Source organism: Nothobranchius furzeri, chromosome 4 (genome assembly GCF_043380555.1).
Source record: "Nothobranchius furzeri strain GRZ-AD chromosome 4, NfurGRZ-RIMD1, whole genome shotgun sequence".
Lineage (NCBI taxonomy): Eukaryota > Metazoa > Chordata > Actinopteri > Cyprinodontiformes > Nothobranchiidae > Nothobranchius > Nothobranchius furzeri.
In genome coordinates, this window is record NC_091744.1 from 49,871,038 (window position 1) to 49,897,968 (window position 26,931).

Here is a 26,931-nt window from a genome sequence, read left to right on the forward strand (position 1 = left end):
TTCCACCATTCAAACAATTAGCACAGGATCTCCACAGGGCTGTGCACTTTCTCCTCTGCTCTTCTCCCTGTACACAAACTGCTGCACCTCGAGCTATGACTCTGTTAAACTGATCAAGTTTGCAGATGACACCACCCTCATCGGGCTCATCTCTGACGGGGATGAGTCCACCTACAGGAAAGAAGTGGAACGGCTGGTGTACTGGTGCAGCAGCAACAACCTGGAGCTCAATGCTTAGAAGACAGTGGAGATGATTGTGGACTTCAGGAAAGTCACAGCCCCATCTCTCCCCCTCGTCCTGACGGACACCCCCGTCACCACTGTGGACTCCGTCCGCTTCCTCGGAACCACCATCACACATGACCTTAGGTGGGAGCCATCCATCAGCTCCCTGATCAAAAAGGCCCAGCAGAGGATGTACTTTCTGCGGCAGTTGAAAAAAGCCAAGCTGCCGGCCCAGATGATGGTGCAGTTTTACACGGCCATCATTGAGTCCATCCTCACCTCCTCCATCGCTGTGTGGTACGCTGGAGCCACAGTGAGGGACAAACATAGACTGCAGCGCATTGTGCGCTCCGCTGAGAAGGTGATTGGCTGCAGCCTTCCATCTCTCCAGGACCTGTACGTCTCCAGAACTCGGGGGCGTGCAGGTCGGATACAAGGCCGGATTAACCATATGGGCAACTGGGCAATTGCCCAGGGCCCACGAACTCTAAGGGGCCCAGGGCAGCAAGCGCACGAGCAAAATACTGTAGGCATATCTGTAATCTCCCGCATTATATTAAACTAGGGTGACCGTATGTCCGGTTTTCCCCGGACATGTCCACTTTTTACTCTCTGTCCGGGCGTCCGGACTGGGGGTCCGCGGTCGTATTGATGAAAATGTTCGGCTTTTCATCCAGGAGCAGGGATCGAATTATGGGGGAGCTGTATATCTTACACATCCAGTGGAGCCGGAAACAAGTTTTCTATCTATATTACATCATTTATGGACTCTTCTGAGCAGAGAGCACAGAGAGCGGCACAGCGCGTTCTTGCGCAGCTCTCCAGGCAGCTGCTTCCAGCACACGGTCCATTCTCAAAGTGGCGCAGCCAAAAAACTATAATTAGCACACGATCATTCATGTCCGCACATATTCTCTATTTCCTGTCTTATTTGTGCCTGAAGCGCTCTGCTGCTGCGCAGCTCATCACCTGTGCTGCGCGGTGCTGCGGTGATTTCACCTCACTGACGCAGCATCGAAAGGCGCACTCCGCTTTGCGGTCAGGAGATCCCTTTGATCTGCTCAAAATTAACTGATGAGGTGAAAAAGTAAGAATCCTGGCAGCAGTTTTTTCTGGAGAGTTTAGAGGAGACGCAGGAAGATGAGGGACAGACAGGACAGGAAAATAGTTCAATAAAAACAAGAAAACAAAACAAATTGTTGAAAAGTAAAATGTAGGTAGATTTATCTCCACACATTTTTACCTGTATAAAACAATAAGTTATACACATGTAATATTTATATATCTGATACAGTTCATATCACCTTCAAAACTCAGTCACACACCCAGGGCCGTTTCAAGACATTTTGGGGGCCAAGGCAAAATGACCCCCCCCCCCCCCACACACACACACACACCCCCACCCCATAACTGGGCTCCCCAGAAGCCTCTGTGTAATTCTTACCCTCTCCAGGAGTATTAGTTAAACAGTGTTTATAAAAGCTCCTCAGACATCGCTGACATGTTCTAATATTATCAGATGAAAAACTAAATTATCAGACATGCTGTCTCATCTGCTTCTTTTCTAAACTTGCAAAAAGTAACAAAACCATTTGAAAGCCACTATTTGTGGATTCTCTGAAAGTTTCCATGGCGTGTGTGACAACTTATTTTTTCATTTATCCTATCGTCTAATCTCACAGCTGAAACAAGCACCCTTAATAATCTGTGCACAGGAAGCTTACCAATGCTGTAGTAAAACAAAAGGTATAATAATTTATTATTAATAAAACCTTGTTGCAGCACTAAAGCAGAAAAATTAGATTTTGCAATACATATGCTAAATATTTACATATGAATTGTTTTAGAGCCCTTTTATTGGCAGAATCTGATATTAATTTAGTTCTTACAAAAAAATGGGTCCCAGCATGGTTTGTGTGGCGTTGCCATAGTGTGACATCATAGGCACAGATCCCCTGTCCTCTTGTTTGGAAATGGAAATATGGTAACCCTGTATTAAACAAACTGTCCACCTGGGCTTTTGCGCTGCACAGAGGCACTTTGCTGCCTATGACTTTGAACGTCATTTGAGAGTCAGTCTCATGCAGACTGACCAATGAAGAGAGGGCCTCAAGTTAAGACCCTCTCCTCATTGGTCAGTCCACACAAGGTGGGTCAAAGCTTATCCTGAGCGGGTTACGTGATGTCAGGCATTCAAGCATTGAGTATATTTACTGCATATTACAGTAAGATATTCTGTATGTGACCATATTATGGTGATCCTTGGGTCGTGATGATGGGGCCCTTGAATATTGTTGCCCAGGGTACAACGAAGTCTTAATCTGGCCCTGGTCGGATAGCAGCTGACCCTTCTCACCCGGGTCACAGACTTTTTGAGCCACTTCCCTCAGGCAGGAGGTTACGGTCCATCCGGACCAGAACCTCCCGCCATAAGAACAGCTTCTTTCCATCTGCCGTTAGACTTGTGAATAGATTATGAACACACAACCATGCTCGTCTTCTGTACTCGACACAACATCACGTTATCGGCCATGTTACCATTACCTGCAATTTTTTATAGCTGAAAGTTTAATTCTAGTTTTATTCTATTTTATTCTATTTTTAATCTTATTATTATTCATGTTATATGTAGCACATTAGTACCAAAGCAAGATCCTAGTTTGTGAATTGTTTGTTCACTGACAATGGCAATAAACCTATTCTGATTCTGATTCTGATTTTAGACGCGTCACGCATGTCTCAGTTTTAAACATGCTTAAACTGTTCAGAATACAGATCCAGGCTCTGTTTCGTTAGATTGGTGTAACTAAAGTTTGTGCTGAATGGAACTTTACATTAAACCATGTTGAAAAGATAGGATCCGATTAATGGGCTCGACACCCTTGAGGCGACATCGCCTCTCCTCTATTCATTTTCAATGAGACATGTGCGACAAAGCGATAATCGTGGGTATCTCTCCTACTAAGCGAAATGCGAAAAATGTGCGTGTGAAATTTTGCGCTCGTGAACGTGTCGTGCGCAGGCGACCCAGCGACGCGATCCCAGAAAGTTGAAGTAGTTTCAACTTTTCATCGCTGTCGCTCGGACGAGGACCAATCAACGGAGGTTTCATTCACTGACCAATGAGCGGACAGGATGCTCCGTACACCTCCGAGCAAACATGAAGGAGAAGTTTATTATTATTATGATTTATAAAGTAAAATCAGAAGTAAGATTTCACATAACTCTAGCAGCACCTTGTGAAACATTCAATTCAATTAAATTCAATTCAAGTTTATTTATATAGCGCCAAATCACGACAAGAGTCGTCTCAAGGCACTTCACATAATAAACATTCCAATTCAGGTCAGTTCAATAAGCCAATCAGAAATAATGTTTCCTATATAAGGAACCCAGCAAACTGCATCAAGTCACTGACTAGTGTCAGTGACTTTACAGCAATCTTCATACTAAGCAAGCATAAAGCGACAGTGGAGAGGAAAACTCCCTTTTAACAGGAAGAAACCTCCAGAGAATCCCGGCTCAGTATAAGCAGCCATCCTCCACGACTCACTGGGGATTGAGAAGACAGAGCAGGCAGACAAAGACACACACACAAACACACGCACGCACGCGCACGCACACGCACACACACACACACACACAAAGACAAAGTAATGTGTCTATAGTTATATTGTGATTTCTTAGTAAATATTCTATTTGGTGATAGATAAACTTTATTGTATTTAGCCTAGTGGATCTATAATTAAACGGATAAACTAGTAGTAGCACATCCAGCGTCAAGGAAAGCAAAACGTTATTATCAGGAGAGGGAGAATGTTTTAGTGGTTAGCAGCAGTGTGCTAGGCGATGGCCCTCTCCATGAGGCCACCACAGCTCAGCAGAACGTCGTTGTAGCTTCTTCTGGGGAGAAAAACACTTAGAGAGAAAATAAAGTTAACAGCTGAAATGGCAGAAAATAATACAGTTAAAGAGCAGATTGTAGAAGAAAGTAGTCATGTGTGGAAAGTGTATCCTCCAGCAGTCTAAGCCTATAGCAGCATAACTACAGAGATAACTCTTGATAGCCTAGCCTATTTAGATGGAGGCATGTTGGAGGCAGGGCAAGGGAGAGCCGTCTTTACAGACTGTACACTCCACCTCCCTCTACTCCCCCACTTGTCCAGATTTAGGCTAACATCAGATTTTAACCATAGGCCCTATCAAAAAAAAATGTTTTAAGCCTATTCTTAAAAGTAGACAAAGTGTCTGCCTCACGGACTAAAGCTGGGAGCTGGTACCACAGGAGAGGAGCCTGATAACTAAAAGATCTGCCTCCCATCCTAATTTTAGATATTCTGGGAACCACCAGTAGACCTGCAGTCTGAGAGCGAAGTGCTCGGTTAGGAACATATGGAACAATCAGATCACTGATGTATGATGGAGCTTGATTATTAAGAGCTTTATATGTGAGAAGGAGGATCTTAAAATCTATTCTGAATTTAACAAGTAGCCAATGTAGGGAAGGTAAGACAGGAGAGATATGATCTCTCTTTTTAATTCTCATCAGAACTCTAGCTGCAGCATTTTGGACAAGCTGAAGACTTTTAAATACATTCTGTGGACTTCCTGAGAGTAATGAATTACAGTAATCCAGTCTTGATGTAATAAATGCATCAACTAGTTTTTCAGCATCACTCCTGGAAATGATGCTTCTAATCTTAGCAATATTCCGAAGGTGGAAAAAGGAAATCCTGCAAACCTGTTTAACCTGGGATTTGAATGACATGTCCTGGTCAAAGATAACACCAAGGTTCCTTACTTTGTTCTCAGAGATTAATGTAATGCCATTCAGGTCAGCTTTTCTGGATTTCTGGTCCAAAGATGAGAACTTCCGTCTTGTCTTGATTTAAAAGCAAAAAGTTTAGAGTCATCCAATTTTTTATGTCCTCAAGACAAGCCTGTAATGTACCCAACCAATTAGGTTCATCAGGGTTAATGGATAAATATAACTGAGTATCTTCAGCATAACAGTGGAAGTTTATCCCATGCTGTCTAATGATTTTACCAATTGGGAGCATATATATAGTAAAAAGAATTGGTCCAAGCACTGAACCCTGTGGTAATCCACAAGTAACCCTGGAGTATGAAGAAGATTTGTCATGTACATTTACAAAATGAAATCTGTCAGACAGGTAGGATTTTAACCAGCCTAGCGCTGTTCCATTGATCCCTACAACATGTTCAAGTCTTTCTAAAAGAACATTGTGATCAGCTGTGTCAAAGGCTGCACTCAGATCTAACAAGACTAGAACAGACACAAGATTCTTATCTGAGGCCATGAGAATATCATTTGTAACTCTCACTAACACAGTTTCAGTGCTGTGATACTCTCTAAAGCCAGAATGAAATTCCTCAAACAGAGCATTAGTGTTTAAATGCTCACATACTTGGATGGCCACTATTTTCTCCAGGGCTTTGGATAAAAATGGAAGGTTAGATATTGGTCAATAATTCATTGGGTCATCTGGATCCAGAGAAGGCTTCTTAAGTGAAGGTTTGATTACAGCAACCTTAAAATCCTGTGGTACATATCCATTTACTAAGGATAGATTGATTATATTTAGAATGGAGGCAGTAACCAAAGGAAATGCATCTTTAAATAATTTGGTTGAGATTGGATCCAAAATGCAAGTTGAAGGTTTAGATGAAGCTAATATTTTTGATAACTCTGAAAGCTCAACTGGATCAAAACGGTTCAAGCACAGATGAGGTTCTACAGTCACCTCTGATGCTGTCTCACTTACCGAGGAAGAATCGCATTAGGGAGGATGCTAAAGAATTTGTTTCTAATAGAATTAATTTTACTTGTAAAAAATCCCATGAAGTCATATCTGCTGAGGGCTAAGGGAATAGATGGCTCAGAGCTATGATTCTGTGTAAGTTTGGCAACTGTACTGAAAAGAAATTTAGGATTATGCTTATTCTCCTCAATTAGTGCTGAGAAATAAGCAGTTCTAGTTTGTCGAAGCTCATTTTTATAAAGCACAAGACTATTTTTCCAGGATAGGTAGGCCTCCTCATGATGCGTAGAGCGCCATGTTCTCTCCAATTTCCTAGAGTTTTGTTTTAAAGCTCGTAAATGAGAATTAAACCAGGGAGCCAACTTCCTGTCCCTAATTGCCTTCTTTTTTAAAGGGGCAACATCATCTAATGCCACATGTAAAGAGGAATTAACATGATGAACGATGGCATCAATTTGTGAGGGGCTAGAACTGAAAATATTGCCCTCTGCTACATGCCTCTGAGATGCAGAGGACAGTAAAGATGGAACAGTTTATTTAAAAGATACAACAGCGTTGTCAGATAGAGACCGACTATAGTGAAATTCAATTTCATGTCTCGAGAACTCAGTTATAAAAAACTCAAAGGTTATCAGAAAGTGGTCCGAGGGGACTGGATTATGTGGAAATACCGTTATTTCCTCACACTCTATGCCATAAGTCAGCATAAGGTCTAATGTACGATGGCAGGAGTGGGTGGAGCTATGTATTCTTTGAGTAAAACCAATTGAGTCCAAGATATTACTAAAGGCTGCATTGAGGCTATCATTTTCAATGTCCACATGAATATTAAAATCCCCCACTACAATGACCTTATCAGTATTTAGCACCAAATCAGATAAAAAATCAGAGATCTGATCCAAAAACTCAGAGTAAGGGCCTGGTGGATGATATAAAACTACAAACAAGAGTGGTTTTACAGTTTTGCAATCTGGATTAGGAAAACTAAGAATAAGATGTTCAAACGAACTGTAGCTATTAATTGGTAAGGGACTGGTTAATAAGTCCGAATGAAAAATGGTTGCCACTCCTCCTCCTCGCCCTGTACTTCGAGCAATATGATGATTTAAATAATTTGAAGGAGTCGACTCATTTAAGCTAACATAGTCCTCTTGCTGCAGCCAGGATTCTGTGAGAGAGAGCAAAGAGATATGATTATCACAAATCAAGTCATTAACTAACAAAGTCTTAGAAAAAAATGGATCTAATGTTCAACAACCCACGTTTAATTTTTCTAGTTTTCTGCTCAGTTGAATTTATTCTAATATTTACGAGATTTCCATGATTTGCTTTATTAAGCCTGACATTTAATCTGTGTGATTTTGGCCATGGGCAGGACACTGTCTCTATGGGGTGGGTAACAGTACAGAAGCTGCAGAGGGGTGGGTTAAACTACGACTCTGCTTCCTTGTCTGGACCATGGGTTGTCATGGAGGACTAATAAAACTGGCCATGTTCCTAGAAAGAAGAGCTGCACCATCCAAAGAGGGATGGATGCCGTCTCTCCGCATCAGACCAGGTTTTACCCAAAAAATTTTTCAATTTTCAATGTAGCCCACGTTGTTTTCAGGACACCACCTAGACAGCCAGCGGTTGAAGGACAGTATGCGGCTAAACATGTCGTCACAGGTCCGATCAGGCAGGGGGCCAGAGAAAATTACGGAGTCCGACATTGTTTTGGCAAACTTACACACCGAAGCAACATTAATTTTAGTGACCTCCGATTGGCGTAACCGGGTGTTGTTACCGCCAGCGTGAATAACAATCTTACTGTATTTATCCTTAGCCAGCAGTTTCAGATAAGATTTAATGTCGCCCGCTCTGGCCCCAGGTAAACATTTAACTGTGGTTGCTGGAGTCTCTAATGCCACGTTTCTGACTATGGAGCTGCCAATGATCAGATTCGGCTTGTCAGTGGGTGCGTCACTGAGCGGGGAAAATCTATTAGAAACGTGGACGGGTTGGTGGTGGCCCACTAATATGTATTACAGTTATTACTACTGTACATCCTATGGTTTTTGATCTAGCAACCTTTGTGTTGCTGATATGTCTTTTACAGTCAAAACAAAGAGGAACTTCCAGCATGACTTATTGCAGGTTCACAACCTCAGTTTTTTGAACCAGTAGACTAAAGGATTTGTTGATTTGAAGCAGCCCAGATCATGCAATGAGCCATTGGGCACAAACACTAGTCAGTGACTTGATGCAATTGGCTGGGTTCCTTATTTAGGAAACTTTTTACTGATTGGCTTAATAAACTGACCTGTATTGGAATGTTTACTGTGTGATGTGCCTTGAGACAACTCTTGTCGTGATTTGGCGCTATATAAATAAAATTGAATTTAATTGAACTTGAAATTTGCTGCTCTGAATTTGGCTGAAAGAAAATGTCTCTCAGCCATTCAATCGGTGCCTGTTTATCTCCACAGCACTACGTCCTAGCATTTGGTGGCATCATAGCAATCCCGCTGATTCTCGCCGAGCCTCTCTGCATAGCAGACAACAATGCGGCCAAAAGCCAGCTCATCTCGACCATATTCTTTGTGTCAGGATTATGTACGCTCCTGCAGACAACTCTTGGGACCAGGTAATAAGCTACCGCGCGTGTGTGCGCGCATGTGTGTGGTGAATTTAAATTTCATGAGGATTATCTGACAGTAAATATCTGTCCTCCTACACAAATAACCTCTGGCTTGTTCTGTGTGAGTCACTCTGCAACGGGCTGAGGGTTTTAGAAGCACGTAAAGGATGACTTTCCCTTTCAGGAGACCCTAAGAGCCAAATCCGCTACACATTTTTGTCATAGCTGACTTTGTGTCTTTTTATAATGTAAACAATCCTGAAAGTAGTTTGATAGTACATATATCTGCAGAACCATTTGTCCTATTTCATTTATGTCTGAGTGATACACTATGCAGCTATTCAGTGAGCAGGGCTTTACATAACCCTGTGCCCTGCTGTAACAGTAAGCTTAAGCAAACAGCCTAAGCTGTTTTTTGAGAGCTCCACCTTCAGTTTATGGTAAAGGCTTTAAAGGTCAAACAATAGATCCAAATAAGCTTTTTGACATGAATTGAAAAGCATGTTAATCTTTATTTTCACTGCACATGTTACACAGTAAACTAACAGCATATGTTTATTTGAGCAAGAAAAAAATACACTGAATTATGAGTCTTTGCTCCAGCTTGTCACAGGCGCAGAAACAATGAGGCATGCATACACAGGTTGTTATTTAGTGTGCAACCACAAACATTTCAAGTGCTGGTATACAGGAGAAAGCAAACACACGCCAGCACCTGTGCTTGGATTTACTCGTGGTGAAAGAGAATTTTATTACAGTAAGTTTTACATGTAACGTTTTTATTAAAGGTCCACTTCACTGAGAAACGGTTTTATTATTATTGGTTTATTATTACTGAGTTTTTCATGCAGGCTGAACATGAAAATAGTCTCCTACACCTGTCTCCTGCATTAGCTTCTGATAGAAAATAGACGATGAAACTCTAGGATTAGAAAATGATGCAACAAAAACAAGATGGGGAAATTTAATAAAAGGAGAGTGGCTGCAGTAAGAAGAAGAAGAAAATATAATTTCTATAGCACCTCTCAAGATAAAAATCACGAGGCGCTTCACAAAAACAAAAAATATAAAAATTGTAAAAATATAAAAAAGCATTTCGAAAATGTTTTAAAATATATTTAAAATGAGCAAGAATAAGCAATTGCGATTTAAAAGAAAAAATGTTAAGAAAGAGAGAGAGTGAACAGGAAAGAGGGAAATCAGTGGATCCTGAGGAAGGTGGAATAGGTGGGGAGAGCAGAATAAAGAGAGAGTGGTGAAGAAGGTCATACAAAAGCCAGCCTGAACAAGTGAGTCTTCAGCTGCTTTTTAAAGGAGACCACTGAGTCCACTGATCTCAGGCTCAGGGGGAGAGAGTTCCAGAGTCTGGGGGCCACAGCAGCAAATGATCTGTCACCTTTGGTCTTTAGCCTGGTGCTGCACAACCAGTAGGCTTTGATAACTGGACCTCAGGGACCTGCTGGGGGTGTAGGGACTAAGATGATCACCAATGTAAGATGGTGCTTGTCCATGTAGGGCCCTATAGACCAGAACCAGGATCTTGAAATGAACCCTGGAGTTGACTGGCAGCCAATGAAGCTGGAGGAGAAGCGGGGTGATGTGGGTGTGTTTGGAGGACTTGTCTTCATTCAGCTGTAGAAAGCTCCCAGCCATCCAGGCTTTGATAGAGTCTAAGCAGGTGTGTAACAGCTGCAGCTTAGACATCTCATGGGGCTTAAAGGAGATGTACAGTTGGATGTCATCTGCATAAAGATGGTAAGAGATTCCTTTGAAGGAGCTCAGGATGTGTTGAAGAGGAAGCAGATAGAGGAGGAAGAGTAGAGGCCCCAGCACAGAACCTTGTGGGACACCATGGGTAAGAGAGGTGGTGGAGGACCTAAACTTGGAGACGGCCACAGAAAAGGAGCACTCAGAGAGCTAAGAGGAGAACCACTCCAGAGCAGATCCTGATAGGCCTACCCAGTCTCTCAGCCTCTCCAGTAGCAGGTGATGGTCAACAGTGTCAAAGGCTGCAGTCAGGTCCAGCAGGACCAGAACAGAACAGTCCCCTGCATCACTGTGAGTCAGAAGGTCATTAGAGACCCTAAGAAGAGCTGAAAGGGTTAACACATCACGTACCAGCTTCACATGGTTAAGACATAGCCTACCGCTCTAGACTTTTGCTTTTTTTTTAGCTCAAACCTGATTCACTGTGATCTTTGTGGATGTCTTGAGCAACAGAAAAAACAGATATTTGACCTATTCCTCTTAACTTTTTATGAGTGATCAGCAAAACCACCATATCACAGACATGTCCTCATAAAATAAAAGCTGCTAGTATCACCTAAAACAACCAGTTTGACCAGCGTTTCCATCCCCCAGAAAGGAACATGTTTTCGCACGCATAAAGGCTTAGCATACAGTTAGCTAACTACCAAGCTAACCACGGTTATATAACAGGTTCTTTTGTTTTTTTTACACCGAAGAGACCCAGGTGCTTCGTCAACCCATAACTTATTGCATCATTATTGCGCTCTCTTCAGGTTTAACTCTGCACTACACTGTGCATTTTCTAAACTGTTCAGTAGCTCTGTACTAATGCTGTAAAGTATTTAAATGAAAAGTTTTCATTGCTAACTCTCATCAAGAAAAAAAGCTTCCACTCTAGTCTGAGCTGATCCAAAACACATTCATCTGCAAATAGCTGGCGTTTAACCCCTGACCTTACTGACTTGCAGGTTACCAATCCTCCAGGGGGGAACCTTCAGTTTTATCACTCCAACTCTGGCCATCCTTGCTTTGCCAACGTGGCAGTGCCCGACCCATAATGCACCTGTGTCGCCATCCATACAGGAGCAGAATGGCACCAGCCCGTTGTCAGTGGAAAACTCTGATGAGATCTGGATGTCACGATTACGAGAGGTCAGTTGAAACATTTAGAGAAGATGTTGAGTTGGAAAATAAAACCCGGTACCTTAATGTAAACAAGATAAATTGTGTTTCTTGCACAAATGCTGTTTGAATACTAATTAGGCTCCATCCACTTGCTTACTTTGTCTACATGTTCCATACATTTTTAATGCATTTGTAACATCCAGAAAGGGTCAATTTTCATCTACATTTTGACCTACATGGTGACCCTTTAATCCACAGGAATAAATCTACTTCTGTGTGTTTTCTAATCTTCTGAACCAAGAAAGATTCTACAGTGCTTGTTGACATTCCAGGACACGAGATTGTCAACAAAGTGTTCTTCCCCAAGGTCTTTGGACAATAGCTTTTCCCTTATCTCAGACTGCTGGATTTCTCACAGAATAAAAGTGAACTGTTAAAATAATGAAGAATGAACGATGAATGAACAATATGGTTAAAGGAAATAGTTTAATAATCTGTGCTAAATCTATTAAACTGAAATTAATTTTGTTCTTGCAAATGATCCATTTATCTTATTATCAGTGTACTTGACGTGGCAAGTTAATCAACCATACTCTCATATACATATGACACAAGGTTACGTATGACACAAGGTTAAAGTTAACATCACTGCACATAAAGATTCTTTATCCACAGAACTAGAACATTCTTGTATCAGGAAAGGGGTATTTCTCAGGGATGGTTGATAAAACTACAAGCATGTCAAATTCTGATTCGCCAGAATCATAACATGGTGGTAATAAAACAGAATTTACATCCCGATTAACTCCGTTTCCAGCTGACACCTCGATTCGGCCAAATCGAGAAAGAAGCCTTTTTGAAACAGCCTCCTTTGACCTTAAGTCAAAACCTTGCCACAGTGCTGCAAGTGATTACAGACACAATAGCTCTTCAGAGCTACAGTACATCACACCTAATCTGTAGACCCCGGGTTGTATCTCATGGCCGGGGAAGTTAAACTCAGAGGAAGCTACTAATCTCTGAGGATCGTGGTCTCGACATCCGGTGACCTCACCATTCTGACCGCAAACCTCCGGACTGCCAGAAGCAACTCATACAAGGGTATCGTAGACTGCATACTGGTGTCTGATGCTGTTTTATTGATAATCAACTCTGTAGTTTATAGCAGACCAAATTCTTTTACACCCAGAACTCAGTTTCTTTCAGACACAAAGGTTCTGATAAACATCTACATCACATTCCATCAACACACATACATCCATCAAACATGACCATACACTCATCACACATCGTTATTCATAGCTTGTCATGTATTATAATTAGTGTAGAAAATAAAGTTTATTTTTATTTATATACTTGACTCTGTCTAAATTAATACAAAGTGTTTTTATGGTCACTGAATAAGCAAAGAATCCTAAATTCTTCTGGTTAAACATTCAAAGATCAGTGGTTGATATTCTTTATTTATATGGAATCATCACATTTTATTGGTCATAAGATAACCCCCCCAATCTCATGACACTACACAAAGTTACCAATCTTTATTGCAGAAAAAGTTGAATACCTAAAAAAACATGAATACAGAACTTCAAAGCTGGCAGGTCCTGAACAAGTTGACTGTTTAATATTAAATTTGCTGAAATAGCTGAAAAACTGTTGACAATGGACAAATAAGGCCCATTATTTTAGCCTTACAGTCGGCGAGTCCATCACACACCCTTCTGTTGGCCAGGGTATTCTAGAGCCTGATGTGGGTCCGTCTAACAGCTGAAGTCTGGACAAAACTGGTTCATAGAACAGAACAATGATCAATGACCTGAGGTTCAGTAAAGGCCCAGTCAGATGTGCTGTGGTAGAGCAGAAACAAATGTTTACAAACCTCTATGAAATCAAACAATGTTAATAAGAAAGGTGGGACAGAATGTCTGTAAACTTGTGGGTGACTGATAAAGAAAACAAAACTTAGAACTGAGTAAGGAAGAAATCAGAGGTGTGGACTCGAGTCACATGACTTGGACTCGAGTCAGACTATTGTTTTAATAACTTCTGACTTGACTTGATAAAATCAATAAAGACTTACGACTTGACTCAGACTTTAATGCCAATGACTTGCGACTTGAATCAACTTGCATCTGTTGACTTAATGATGATGAGCATATTTGATATTTTAGCACGAAATGGCACGACATGGACAAAAATCATGAATCATTCTTTGTTCTGGGTTTAATTTTGTACTGTTAAATGCAGCAACACTTTGTTTATAAATAAAGGAGCTGTAACAAATATTGAAACAAGCAAGGCCCAGCTAGCTAGCTTACACAAACACGGTCCCAGAACTCTCACCCCTCCCGTCGGGTTTAATCCTTAGGCCACACCCCTCCGGATATGTGAACGCGCTCTGCCACGGTGAAAAACAGAGAGCAGAACACCTGTCGTAGTTCACGTGAATCAATATGGCCGAATGACCAATAAGTGAAAAACAAACAATATAAACGTCTAACATAAATCATCAATTTTTACTTGTCCATATGGTAACGAAGTATGTTTTAATCATTTTAGGGATTATTTTCAGCTTCAATAGTAATAAATTGCATGGTAGCCTGCTAGTATTAGCAAATAACAAGCTAATACTGCTAATAGCTATCTGACAGAACAACTCCTATGATTTTGTCAGTCAAATATTGTAGTTGCCTCTTGTTTTGTAGTGAAATAGGTTCTTTATTTTTTAACATTAGAGTTTAGTTTAGAATAGTTTATATTATTTTTAGGTTCTTTTCTTCCTGTGTACAGGTGTGCAGAACCCATTTCACAGTTAGCAAAAATTAATTTATTGTATTAAGTAGGTTGGATATAAATTCTACTTCACCAATTGTGATTTCACCACAATAATGAAAAAGACTGCTGGATGTTTACCAGTAACTACTGGTTAACTACCAATTCTTCCCTGCTTCATTACTCATTCCCCCCTTAGTCATTCCCTAGTAATGAAACACAATTTGGCGTACCTTATCTAAAGTGTTACCTCTGCCGGCTGTTTGATTTTTTATTTATTTTATTTATTTTTTTCCCGTGTCCTGTCTGGCTGTGAAGCAAACATAATTGATGTCTGAATGCTGGTGGCAAGCCTTACAGATTCACTCTCAGTCGTGGCTTTAATGTCATGCCTGATACTTAAAACTTAAAAAACTTACTTAAAAAAGAGTGAAAGAGAGAGGAAGACAGAAAAGGGGGGGGGGGTGTCCACAAAAATAAACAATCAGTGATGAACAACAGTCTGCTTGTAGACCTGCAGAAAAGGGACACAACAACAATACAACAAGAGCAAGCTATCGCTTCGTCAACCTGATGAGGAAATATAAAATCAACATTATTTTACTGAACAAACGATAATAAATCACATTGCATTTAGTGCCAACCACAGCCTCAAGACATGTGTTGAACATGCCCAGATCCATACTTATGAGAGCACCATGTGAGCACCTGTGTGTGTACACGCGCTTGTTTATGTAAGGTTTCTCTTTTTTTTTCTTCTTTTTTTGTGTGTGTCCTGTCTGGCTATGAAGCAAACAATGAATGTCTGAATGCTGGTGACAAGCCTTACAGATTTACTCTCAGGTGGAGCATCAAAGCGTCTGCTTTTAATGTCACGCCTGATACTTAATACTTTATTGTTATTGTTTTTGAATGCTTTGTAATTCTGACCAGACATGACAGAGGGGAAAGAGAATTGAAGAGACAAAAGATGGGGGGGGGGGGGGGGTTCCACAAAAATAAACCATAATAATATAAAATCAACATTGTTTAACTGAACAATCACACGATAATAAATCACAGTGCATTAACTGCCCACCATAGTCTTAAGACCTGTGTTTAACGTGCCCAAGTCCATACTTTTGAGAGCACCATGTGAGCACCTATGCGTACACGCGCTTGTTTATGTAAAGTTTCTCTATAGGAGCATCCAATATAGAGTGTGAGGGGCCACAGATCTGCCCCCTAAAGATGTGAAGGAGATGGAGGGCAGATGGATGGCTGTTTTTATCTTTTTATTTTTGCTCAGCTATTTCTTCTTCTCTGACATCAGGAACATTTCACGTCCGGTCCGGCTGAGTGTCTCATGTCTGGTTGCGTGTTTTGCTGAAAATGTGTGTTGTGCACAAAATGTAGGTCACAGAGACATGCAGAAATGCTGTGGTTCTACGAAACAGACAAATGGGTTGTCCAACTATTGCTTTTGGACAAAAAACAACGACTGGTTGAGGTTTTTAGACAAATTCCAAATAACCACTTTATTATTGTTATGTTAATTTAATCTCCACAATATGTTTATAGCTATGCTACATTAGCATGTTGTTATGAAAAACAAACGTTTTAAGCTAATTTGTTTTTCAAATTAAGGAATGCAGCTTTTATTTCAGTTCCACTTTCTGCTTGTTTGAGCAAACAAATTAAGCTTTAAGATGCATTATTTCTGGAATTTATTATCATTGTCATTAAATTGAAGTTGGACAGATGACTTGAAAATTCATGGTTAAGGAATTGGACTTGACTTGGACTTCCACATCATTAATGTTGGACTTGACTTGGACTTGGTTGTGTTTGACTTGGACTTGACTAAAGACTTGACTGGAAATATTTGTGACTTGCAAAGAAGTGACTTGGTCACACCTCTGGAAGCAATGAACATAAAAACCTTATCACCTAAAATAAATGTTGCATACATTTTAGATTTCAACAGTATAAAACTATAGACTTTATTAATAGTAAATAGGTACCTAATATATGTATTATACCAAATTAAATACATATAGACTATACAGTAGTGGTACTCAATAAGCAGCCCGCCGGCCCCCCTCTTTGTGACCCCCGAACCACATGCACCCCACCACTTCCACCCTGGTCCGACTCGAGTGGGAGGGGCGGGAATGGCGCTGGTGTGCACGCATTGTGCTTTTATATTGTAGCCTGGTGTAATGAACCTCCAACTACCAGCCCCCCACAACCACCCCCCAGCCCCACCCCTGGAGTTGGAGGGTTCTGTCATTATATTGTAACCCAACCCATAAGACTTGTCTTTTTAATGTCATAAAGCATGCTATAAAAAAAGAAAACAAGAAATACATTTTTGCATGATTTAAAAAAATGTTCATCATGTTTCAAATAAGTTTACATAAACTGTTTCTTGTTTTCCACAGATCCAAGGAGCCATCCTGATTTCCTCTCTGCTCCAAATTGTCCTAGGGTTTTCTGGGTTGCTGGGCCTTGTGCTGAAATATATCGGCCCTCTGGCTATCGCTCCTACTATCAATCTCATCGGCCTGTCTCTGTTTATTGAGGCTGGGAAGAAATGTGGAGGTCACTGGGGAATTGCTGCTCTGTGAGTGTACATCAAAGTGTTCAAGCAGGAGTCACCATAATAGTTTCTCCTTACAGTTCAGTGAGCTGCACTCTATGTTCTATAAAGGCTTCAGCCAGGGCTCAAATTACAGGAGAGCTAAGGGGAGCTCAGCTCCCCTGAAAGAGTGAGAGGCTCCTCTAGAAGCTTTCAACTTACACAACCAGGGGGAGTCTGAAACAGATTCAGTTTTTATGTTACAATACTGTATTTATATGGACTCTCAGCGTACTGGCAATTATTTTGAGCAGAGAGGATGGAGAGTGGCAGAGCGCTGATGTTTGATGTGCTCCAGGCAGCTATGTCCTGCGCAGTGTTACAGCAACAATCTCAAAGTGTTGCAACCATGGTGCAATGTCTGCTCATATTCTCTGGTACGTTCCGCGGAGCTCATCACCTGTGCTCTGGTGATTTCACCTCACTGGTGCAGTGTCCACTCCTATACAGTACTTAGACTCTATCAATACCTTGATGGCTGGGAGCTTTCTACAGCTGAATGAAGATAAGACTGAGATCTTCATCTGTGCCCCAGAGAAGCTGGTTCTCAAAGTCAGAGACTCTCTTGATCTCTTGATGTGACCTTTGACCCAGCTCTCACCCTGGATTCTCATGGCAGTGTTCTTCACTCTGCTATTTTTGTAGTCAGTAGATCCCTTTGATCTGCTTTCTTACCAAATGAGGAGAAAACGAGAGCTCTGTTTTCGGCTCAGCTCTCTCCATGCCATAACAGAGTGGCACGAGGCCCCACATCACTGCAGATGGCGCTGCAACAATTCACCTATCAATCGTTCCCTCCAGGGATGTGCATTTTTGAAATTCTGGCGATCTGATACATATCACGATACAGAGGAGACGATACGATATATCACGATATATTGCGATACAATCAGTCAGACGTTACAAGTAATTTTTTTAAACTGAATTTTTTGTAAGAATGTTCAATAAACAGTCCAAACTGATATGTAACATGTTTAACATGAGGTATCTGAACCATGATGGAGGGATTTACATTTCAATGGTGGAAACAAAACCTGTTGCACACTGCTGCCAACTAGCGGGTGGCGATTGAAATGCACAAAACGAAAAGAAAATACACAAATTTTTGCATGTAAATTCTTTCAAGAATTAGATACACGGCTTTTGAATATCAATGTAATGATCGCAGGAAAAAATATCACGATATAATGCCATATCGATGTTTTCTAACATCCCTATTTCCCCTCACTCATGAACAAGACCTCGAGATACTTAAACTCCTCTTCTTGAGGCAGGACCTTGTCCCTGACCTGGAGAAGGCATTCTACCCTTTTCCGAATCTAAACCATGGTCTTGGAATTAGAAGAGCTGATTCTCATCGCAGCTGCTTCACACTCGGCGTGAACCGCTCCGGTCAGAGATTATGGTCTGATAAATCCAACAGGACCACATCATCTGCAAAAAGCAGAGACCCAATCATTAGGCCATCAAAAGGGATCCCCTCAACACCTTGGCTGTCCATCAAAGGAATTAACAGAATCGCTGACAGAGGGCAGCCTTGGTGGAGTCCAACTCTTATCGAGAAAGAGCCCGACTTACTGCCGGCAATGCGGACCAAGCCCTGACACCAGTTTTACAAGGACCTAACAGCCCATATCAGATGGCCTGGTATCCTATGCTCCCGAGGGTTGCAGTTCCTGATGACTTGGCCACAGCTCCAGGCGGCCACCTCAACAATAAAAGCTTGGACCAAATGCCACCCCCTTCCGAAGTTCTGTCAGAGGTGGCAATTAAAGTTCCTTCTGACAGGAGACCCTCACAAGATATTCATGCCAGCCAGGGCTGACCGGCATCCTCCAAAGGCAACTCACCACCAGGTAGTGGTCACTTGACAGCTCTGCGCCTCTCTTCACCCTCTCACCGGCGTAAACTCCAATATACAGGCACCAAGATAAGGTGCCTGTATATTGGAGTGCCTGCTTCTGCTACTCTGTTCAGATTTTTAGGCTAGATAGGTAGTTTGTAATCAGAAATCACTGTTAAAGTCAAATCGCAGAGTAGTAATCCAGCAGGAGCTGTTTTAAAGCAGAGCAATAGAAAATATTAACTTTTACACAGAAACAGACTTAAAAATGGCTGGAACATATTTTCATCCTCCATATAATTTTCTTCTTATTTTATTATTATTAAAGCCTTAAACCAAAGCCAGGGACAATAAGATTACTCAAAATTCATCTATTTCTTCCTCGGAGTCATTACATAATTCATTTACACCTTTGTTGTTGCTTTTCTGTGTGGCAGCATTATCTCATGTCTTATACTTATGCATCAGATATGAAGGGTTGTTGCATCTTTTCATTAGACTCTGATTGAAGTAGGGCATCATAAATCTGAAGTGATAACCAATGAATGCATCTAATTAAACCCTTGCCCTCATGGCTACTTTATCCCAGCTGTGATGAACATTTATTCATATATGACTGATATAACTCTAATATGCCAAGTACAAAAAAGTCATAAAAAAAGATAAGGAAACGGATAACAAAAGAAATGAAGAAAAGGAGACTATCAAGGCCTTTTCAGTTTAGGACTCCAAAATGTCTAAACAGATCAGTCTCACCAGGTCCTTGTATTTGTTGCCAGATATTTCTCTCTAGGTTTTAGTTTGAGATGAAAAATAAATAAATAATCTTTCTGCTTTTGTGCAAAGGAATGAAGACAATATATTCCAATAAATAGTTCATGATGGTGCTGCTCAATATCACAAAACAGTGACGGTCAACTCTTGTAATTGTGTATCCTTGTCAATATCTGCATGCGTGTATATGTGCATATAGCCTATAGGTTCTGGCGAAATCTGCCAGCTTAAGGTTTTTCTGCTGGTTGAACTGAGATCTCTGACATTTTCTCTGGAATTTGTTGGAGCCATTTTCATTTTGGTGTCACAGCCTCAAGGTCTCTAATGACCACTGGCACTATCTTAGCCTTAACGTTTGACTTTTCCTTTGTTTCTCATGGTCCTTCTCCTTGTGTTGCTGTTTCTTGGAATGACTCCATTCATCACATATCTCTTTGTCAGTTTGAATCAAGGAGGCTTACAGAATCTTAGTCTTGTCATTCCACCTTTGAAGGTATTTCTTTTTTGACTTTGGCACTTCCAACCCAAACTTGGCACAGCTTCTTCTGTACAGATTTTTCTGCATTTCATTATTCCATTCTCTCGATTATGGTGTTGCACTTGTGTTGTTGCAGCCTGCATAGGCGAGACCACCTTATCTGATGCACCGTTATTATTAGACGTTAGATAGCCAAGGGTGTGTTTTGGGTCCCACTCGGTCCTGTTCAGAAAGTCTTTTATGATCCTACAAAAACAATGGTCTACATTCTGTGGCCCTGGACCTACTTGTGCCTCTTCGGCCCCTCTGAGGTGGCTCCTTAATACTTTAGACAAAAAAAAGACTTGAGCCCGAGTTCTCATCCAGACTTTTTGTGAAACATGCATGGACTTTCTGCAGCTGAATGACACTAATAAAACCAGAAGTTTGAGCTGACTGATTGAACTCAGTCTTGTAACAGAAAATTATATCAGTTATTAGTATTGCAGTGAGTGAACAGTTTCTCAAGATGTTAATAAATATAAACGCAACACTTTTGTTTTTGCTCTCATATTTCATGAGCTGAACTCAAATATCGTCTGTCTAGACGTGTGTTAGTGAGCACTTTTGCTTTACACCTCACAGGTGCGGCATATGAAGGGGTTGATTAGACAGCATGAATAATGTACAGGTCTGCCTTAGACTGCCCACAATAAAAGGACACCCCGACATGTGCAGTTTAGCTTTATATGGGGGGGGGGGTGCCAGTCAGTATCTGGTGAGGCCACCATTTGCCTCAAGCAGGGCAACACATCTCTGTCACATAGAATTGATCAGGTTGTGGATTGTGGTCTGTAGGACGTTGGTCCACTCCTCTTCAATAGCTGTTTGAAGCTGCTGAGTATTGGCAGGAACTGGAACACGCTGTCGTATACGTTGATCCAGAGCATCCCAAACATGCTCAATGGGTGGCATGTCTGGTGAGTAGGCTGGCCATGCAAGAACTTGGATGTTTTCAGCTTACAGGATTTGTGCACAGATCCTTGCAATATGAGGCCGTGTGTTATCACGCTGAAACATGAGGTGATGGTCGTGGACGAATGGCACTACAATGGGCCTCAGGATCTCATCATGTTACCTCTGTGCATTCAAAATGCCATCAATAAAATGCACCTGTGTTCGTTGTCCATAACATACGCCTGCCCATACTAGTACCCCAGTGCCACCATGGGCCACTCGTTCCACATCGTTGACATCAGCAAACTGCTCACCCACATGATGCCACACACACAGTCTGCCATCTGCCCTAAACAGTGAAAGCCGGGACTCATCTGTGAACAGAACACCTCTCCAACATGCCAAACGCCATCAAATTTGAGTGTTTGCTCACTCAAGTCAGTTACTACGACGGACTGCAGTCAGGTCCAGACCCCGATCAGGATGATGAGCATGCAGTGGGCAGTCTAAGGCACACCAATACATCATTCATGCTGTCTAATCAGCCCCTTGATATGTCACACCTGTGAGGTGGGATTGATTATCTCGGTAAAGGATAAGTGCTCACTAACACACATGTAGACAGATTTCAGAACAATGTTTGAGTCATGGGTGTTTTGTGCACGTAGACAAAGTTTCTGATGTCCGATTTCAGCTCATGAAAAAGGGTCCTGACATATAATTAAAATGACATCTCAGTTAATATTTTCAAAGTGTAGAACTTTGAATGCACAGTTCTTATTTTTGCTGCTTTGCTACAAATCAATCAATCAATCAAAGCTTTATTTATAAAGCGCCATCCGCAACCCTGTCAGGAAGCCCAAGGCGCCGAACATGGTGATGACTGACACAACCCTGCATAGAGAGAGTTGCAGTAATCAAGCCAAGAAATTACAAAAGCATGGAGTACCCGCTCCAGGTGGGCTCTTGACAGCATGGGCTTGATTTTTGCAAGGCGTCTCAGGTGAAAGAAACTGGACCGGATCACAGAGTTGATGTGAGCATCAAATTTAAGTCCAGCATCAATTTTCACCCCCAAACTGGTCACAACTGGTTTTGAGTATGGAGAAAGAGGCCCAAGATCAACATGACGATCCACATTCCTGCTGTTGGGGTGAAAAACAATGAGCTCTGTCTTTCCCTCATTCAGATGTAGAACGTTGGCCATTAGCCAAGACTTCACCTCGTTAACACAGGACACAAAGGACTGGATAGAGTGACCTTTCTCCTGACACAATGGAGAGTAAATCTGGCAATCGTCAGCATAGAGATGGAATGATAGGCCATGTTTACGAAAGATTGACCTCAGAGGTAGCAGATAAATGGCAAACAAAAGAGGACCAAGGATCGATCCCTGCGGGACCCCCCAGCGGAGCCCCTCCCAAGAAGAAAAAACATCACCCAGTTTAACGCAGAATGTCCTGTTGTGGAGATACGATCTAAACCAATCCAGAGCTGACCCTTTGATCCCAACCCATCATTCCAAGCGATCCAGTAGAATTGCGTGGTCAACTGTGTCGAAGGCTGCTGTCAGATCTAACAACAGAAGCACCACAGATGTACCCTGATCTAGTGATAGATAGATGTCATTTAAGACCCTCAGTAGAGCCGACTCCGTGCTATGGCCCGACCTGAACCCTGATTGGAAAACCTCAAACAGATCAGAGTCAGCTAAATGTGAGACCAGCTGCTGATAAACGACTTTCTCAAGCAGTTTTGATGTAAAAGGCAGGGTAGAGATAGGCCTGTAATTTTCTATCACAGACACATCAGCACCAGGTTTCTTCAGGGTCGGCCGAACAACTGCTGCTTTCAAAGCAGCTGGGACAACACCTGTGCTGAGGCTCCCATTGATAATCTGACCAAGTGAAGGGCCAAGGCACGGAAAGACAGCCTTCCAGAGACGAGGCGGCAGAACATCAAGTGGAGAGCCAGATGGCTTCTGCCTCGCAACAAGCTTATTCAGCTCAGAGTATGAAACAGTATTGAGGGAGCTCAGGGTGGGTGGTGATGGAGGAACTGCAACCGGGTCAACAGAGTTACCAGAAATAGCTGCTCTAATGCCTGATACTTTATCAACAAAGACTCTGTGAAAAGCTTCAGAGTTTCCAGCAGCTGTAGGAGACATGGAGCTAGGCTCCTGATACACCAGAACAGAGTTTAGTGTTTTGTAGAGAATCTTAGGATTCTTGGAGTTTGTTTCAATGATGTCTGCAAAGTAGGCCGTTCTGGCAGCCCTCACAGCATCCTGATAAGCAACCAGAGATGCTCTGAACAACTCACGCGAGACCTGTAGGCCATCCTTTTTCCACTTTCTCTCAGAGGATCTACACGCCCGCCTACAAGCCCGTGTGACATCAGAGAGCCATGGCTCCCTCCTAGGCCGAGACTTGCAAAGCTTGAGAGGGGCAACCACGTCCAGGACCTGATTACAAAGTAAATCAAAGTGTTGTGAATAGTGTTCAGTGTTAGATGGATCAGGGTTAAAGGTCTCTAACCTTACAGACATACAGTCCACAAACTTTGAAATAGTTTCTGCATCCAGGGCTCTGAACCTAGTAGCTGGAGCTTCACACACAGGGACAGGACATGGCAACGTAACATCACAGAGTATAGGAGAGTGGTCAGAGAACACAGGAGGCAAAGTCATTAGGTTCATGACAGGGAGACCAAAAGAGAGAACCAGGTCCAGGGTGTGACCCCTGGCATGAGTTGGGGACGATACCCATTGAGTTAGATTGAATGACTCTAGCAAATTAAAAAAACCTTTAGCAAGCACATTGTCAGGACAGCAGATATGGATGTTAAAGTCACCAAAAAATAGGACATAGTCATATTTTAGGATACAGTCAGCCACAAGATCACTGAAATGGTTAAGGAAGTTAGAGTCAGTCTTTGGAGGGCGATAAATCAGCACAACGAGCAGGCGGGGGGAGATGCACAGTTCAAATACGCACAGTTCAAAGGAAGAAAATGACATGGTGGGTGTAAGCTGTTTACAAGGAAAGCTGGATTTAAAAACAACAACCAGCCCTCCACCTCTGCCCCGTGATCTGGGGATATTAAAACAGGAGCAGCCAGGTGGTACCAGCTCCAGCACGGCGCTTGAGTCACCAAACGGGATCCAGGACTCACAGATGTACAGAAAACCCAAGTCATGCTGAATAAAAAAGTCACAAAGTATAAAAGTTTTGTTCAGCACAGACCTGGCATTGACCAGACCAAACTGGGTCTGCGGCGGGTCTGCGGCACCGAGATCGCGCACGAACACAGACTCCTTTAACTCTGTGCCCGTAACCGAGCGCAGATTCTCCCAGCAAACCCCAGTCTGGCGAGATCTTCGAGCCGATCAGCCATGGCGCGGTGCCAGCTCACCCTCAGAGCCGGCCAAGTTCCCTGGGCAGGGTGCCGAGTAATCCAGGAGACATCTCGGAACCACCGGGTCAGAAGCTGGGCCAAATCGGGCCAGCCGCTTCTTCAGGGATCCAGGTGCATAAAAGCCAATAAAAACCAGTAAAAAGCAAGGTACCAGTGCATAAAGAGGACGAGCAGCTCGCAGCGTGCACCCGCGGGAGCGCCATCATACTCTCTTCTACCAAATCAATCTACAAATCAGAGACCTGTCATCTACAGAAATGCTCAGATGACTCTACAGTTGTCGGGTGTATCAGAGATGGACAGGAAGCTGACTACAGAGAGCTGGTGGAGCGCTTTGTGACATGGTGTGGAAACAATCATCTGACCTCGAATGTGAACAAAACAAAGGAGATGATTTTAGACTTCAGAAGAAACAGGGTGAAGTCAAACACGGTTTCCATCATGGGAGAAGAAGTGGAGGTGGTTGAGGAATACAAATACCTTGGAGTTCACCTGGACAACAGACTGGACTGGAGAAAGAACAGTGAAGCCGTTTACAAGAAGGGACGAGGGACAAGGTTTACACAAAAATAAACAATCAATGATGAACAAGAGTCTGCTTCTAGACCTGCAGAAAGAGAAATACAAACAAAAAGGGGCACACAACAATACAACAGGAGCAAGCTATCACTGCATCAACCTGATGAGGAAATATAAAATCAACATTGTTTTACTGAACAATCACAGTGTATTTAGTGCCAACCACAGCCTTAAGACATGTGTTGAACGTGCCCAAGTCCATACTTATGAGAGCATCATGTGAGCACCTGTGTGTGTGTACACACGCTTGTTTATGTAAGGTTTCTCTATAGAAGCATCCAGTAGAGTGTGAGGGGCCACAGATCTGCCTCCCAAAAATGCGTAGGAAATGAAAGGAGCTCCAAGTCTCAGAGATCCAGGAGCTGCCTCAGAGCGCAAGGACCCCAGGGAGACTGCAACCAGAAAAGCCCCTGCCCCCTCTCGAGAGGCGCAGAGGATTGCACTGGGGAGTCACAACCAGCAACCGGCAGAGTCCCGGGAGATATCAGCGGCAAGCCCACAGACCTGCCCGCAGCCTCCCACCCCCAAGCCGGCCGAGCCCAGAACTCAGCGACGCGGGACCCAGGGGCGACCAGCCCAGGGACTGAGATCCCACCAGGCAGCCACCGGGATTGATCAGGCAGACGCCAAAAATCTTAAACCCCCTGACATGGGAGCCACAAACACTCAGGCAGACCAATGCACCGCACTTCACACCAAGTGTGGCAGAGGGAGAGTAGGTGAAGAGGTGTAGCAGCACAAGAAGTCCCAGGAGAGGGGAGGAGTCAAAAGCCCCACCTGACACATACAATCATACACAGACGCAGTCACACACTCCCTCCCTCATGCTCACAGATACACATACAACCTATCTGGTCATGGTACTGCTGCACAACAAAATACTAAATAGACATTTTTTTCTTTTGAAAAATTTTTTTTTTAAGGGATAGCAATTTCAAATCTCATCCTCAAACATGATATGTAGATAATGGCGAACGGTGATCAACCATAGCAAGCTACATGTAGCTCATCTCTCGTGTCTGGCCCATCATGGTGCACAAAATGACTAAATCTGGCTTTCTAAACTGTGGAAAGCAGTGAAACTGAGGATAAAACAAAACTTCTGTGACACTTGAAGTCATTTATCACTCGAACAGTGTTTCATCTTGAGCTTTGTAATTCCATACACAGCATGAAGTCTAACAATTTGAAGGAAATGCAATGAAAGACTGGTTGTGATTATATCGTTGTTTGAATGGTCATTTTTGCCACACTTTAACTGTCACGAACCCATAACCACATCCAGTATTACATGCTGCGATCACACATGTGGAGTAAAGGAACACATCACGGACAGAATTTCTCCCTGCTTTGATGCTTGTTTTCATCCTGCGTTAAAAACAAGTTTTTTTTTTTTTTTTTCAGATTCGGCATTGTGTTGTCCGACCTTTTTACTGTTAAGGAAAAGTAGCTGAAAGTAAAAACATCATTAAAGGCCATCAAAGAATGTACCAAAAATAACGGGAATGTACTTTAAATCCCACCTGGAATTCCTGAGTTAAGTTAAGATAAGACTTGTATTTTTCTGTGCTCTCTTTTTCTCTCTTTCTGCAGATCTAGAAGCAGATTTTTGTTCAACATTTATTGCTTATTTTTGTGAACCCCCTCCCCCACCTTTCCTTCTCTCACCCCCTTTCTCTTTCATTCATCCATCTACCATCCATCCATCCACCTATCCATCCATCCATCCACCTATCCATTCATCCATCCATCCACCCCATCCACCTATCCATTCATCCATCCATCCATCCATCTGCTCCCCAGCCCCTGTCTTGTATCTTGTCTCCTCTTGTGAAGTGTTAATTTAACTCAACTGCCCCTTGCCACCCTACCCACCCATTACCTTGATTACCTTGTGTGTTTTTACACCTTCTGTGCTTGTCGGGACAGATCCTTTTCTTATCTGCCCATTGTATCTTATTGCCTGCCAAATTTGCATCTTGTGCCTGCTGCTCTGTGTTTGGGTCCATT

General features: G+C 42.4%; 1 protein-coding gene across 1 annotated transcript in view; it reads left to right on the forward strand.

The window, feature by feature from the left end:
• si:dkey-106n21.1 (solute carrier family 23 member 2) overlaps positions 1 to 26,931 on the forward strand; it is a 165,198-nt gene that overhangs the window by 89,394 nt on the left and 48,873 nt on the right. Inside the window, exons 3-5 of the mRNA XM_070550236.1 lie at positions 8,477 to 8,634; positions 11,346 to 11,529; positions 16,698 to 16,879. Coding sequence (XP_070406337.1) covers positions 8,477 to 8,634; positions 11,346 to 11,529; positions 16,698 to 16,879 — 524 coding nt within the window. The remainder of the gene's footprint in view (positions 1 to 8,476; positions 8,635 to 11,345; positions 11,530 to 16,697; positions 16,880 to 26,931) is intronic.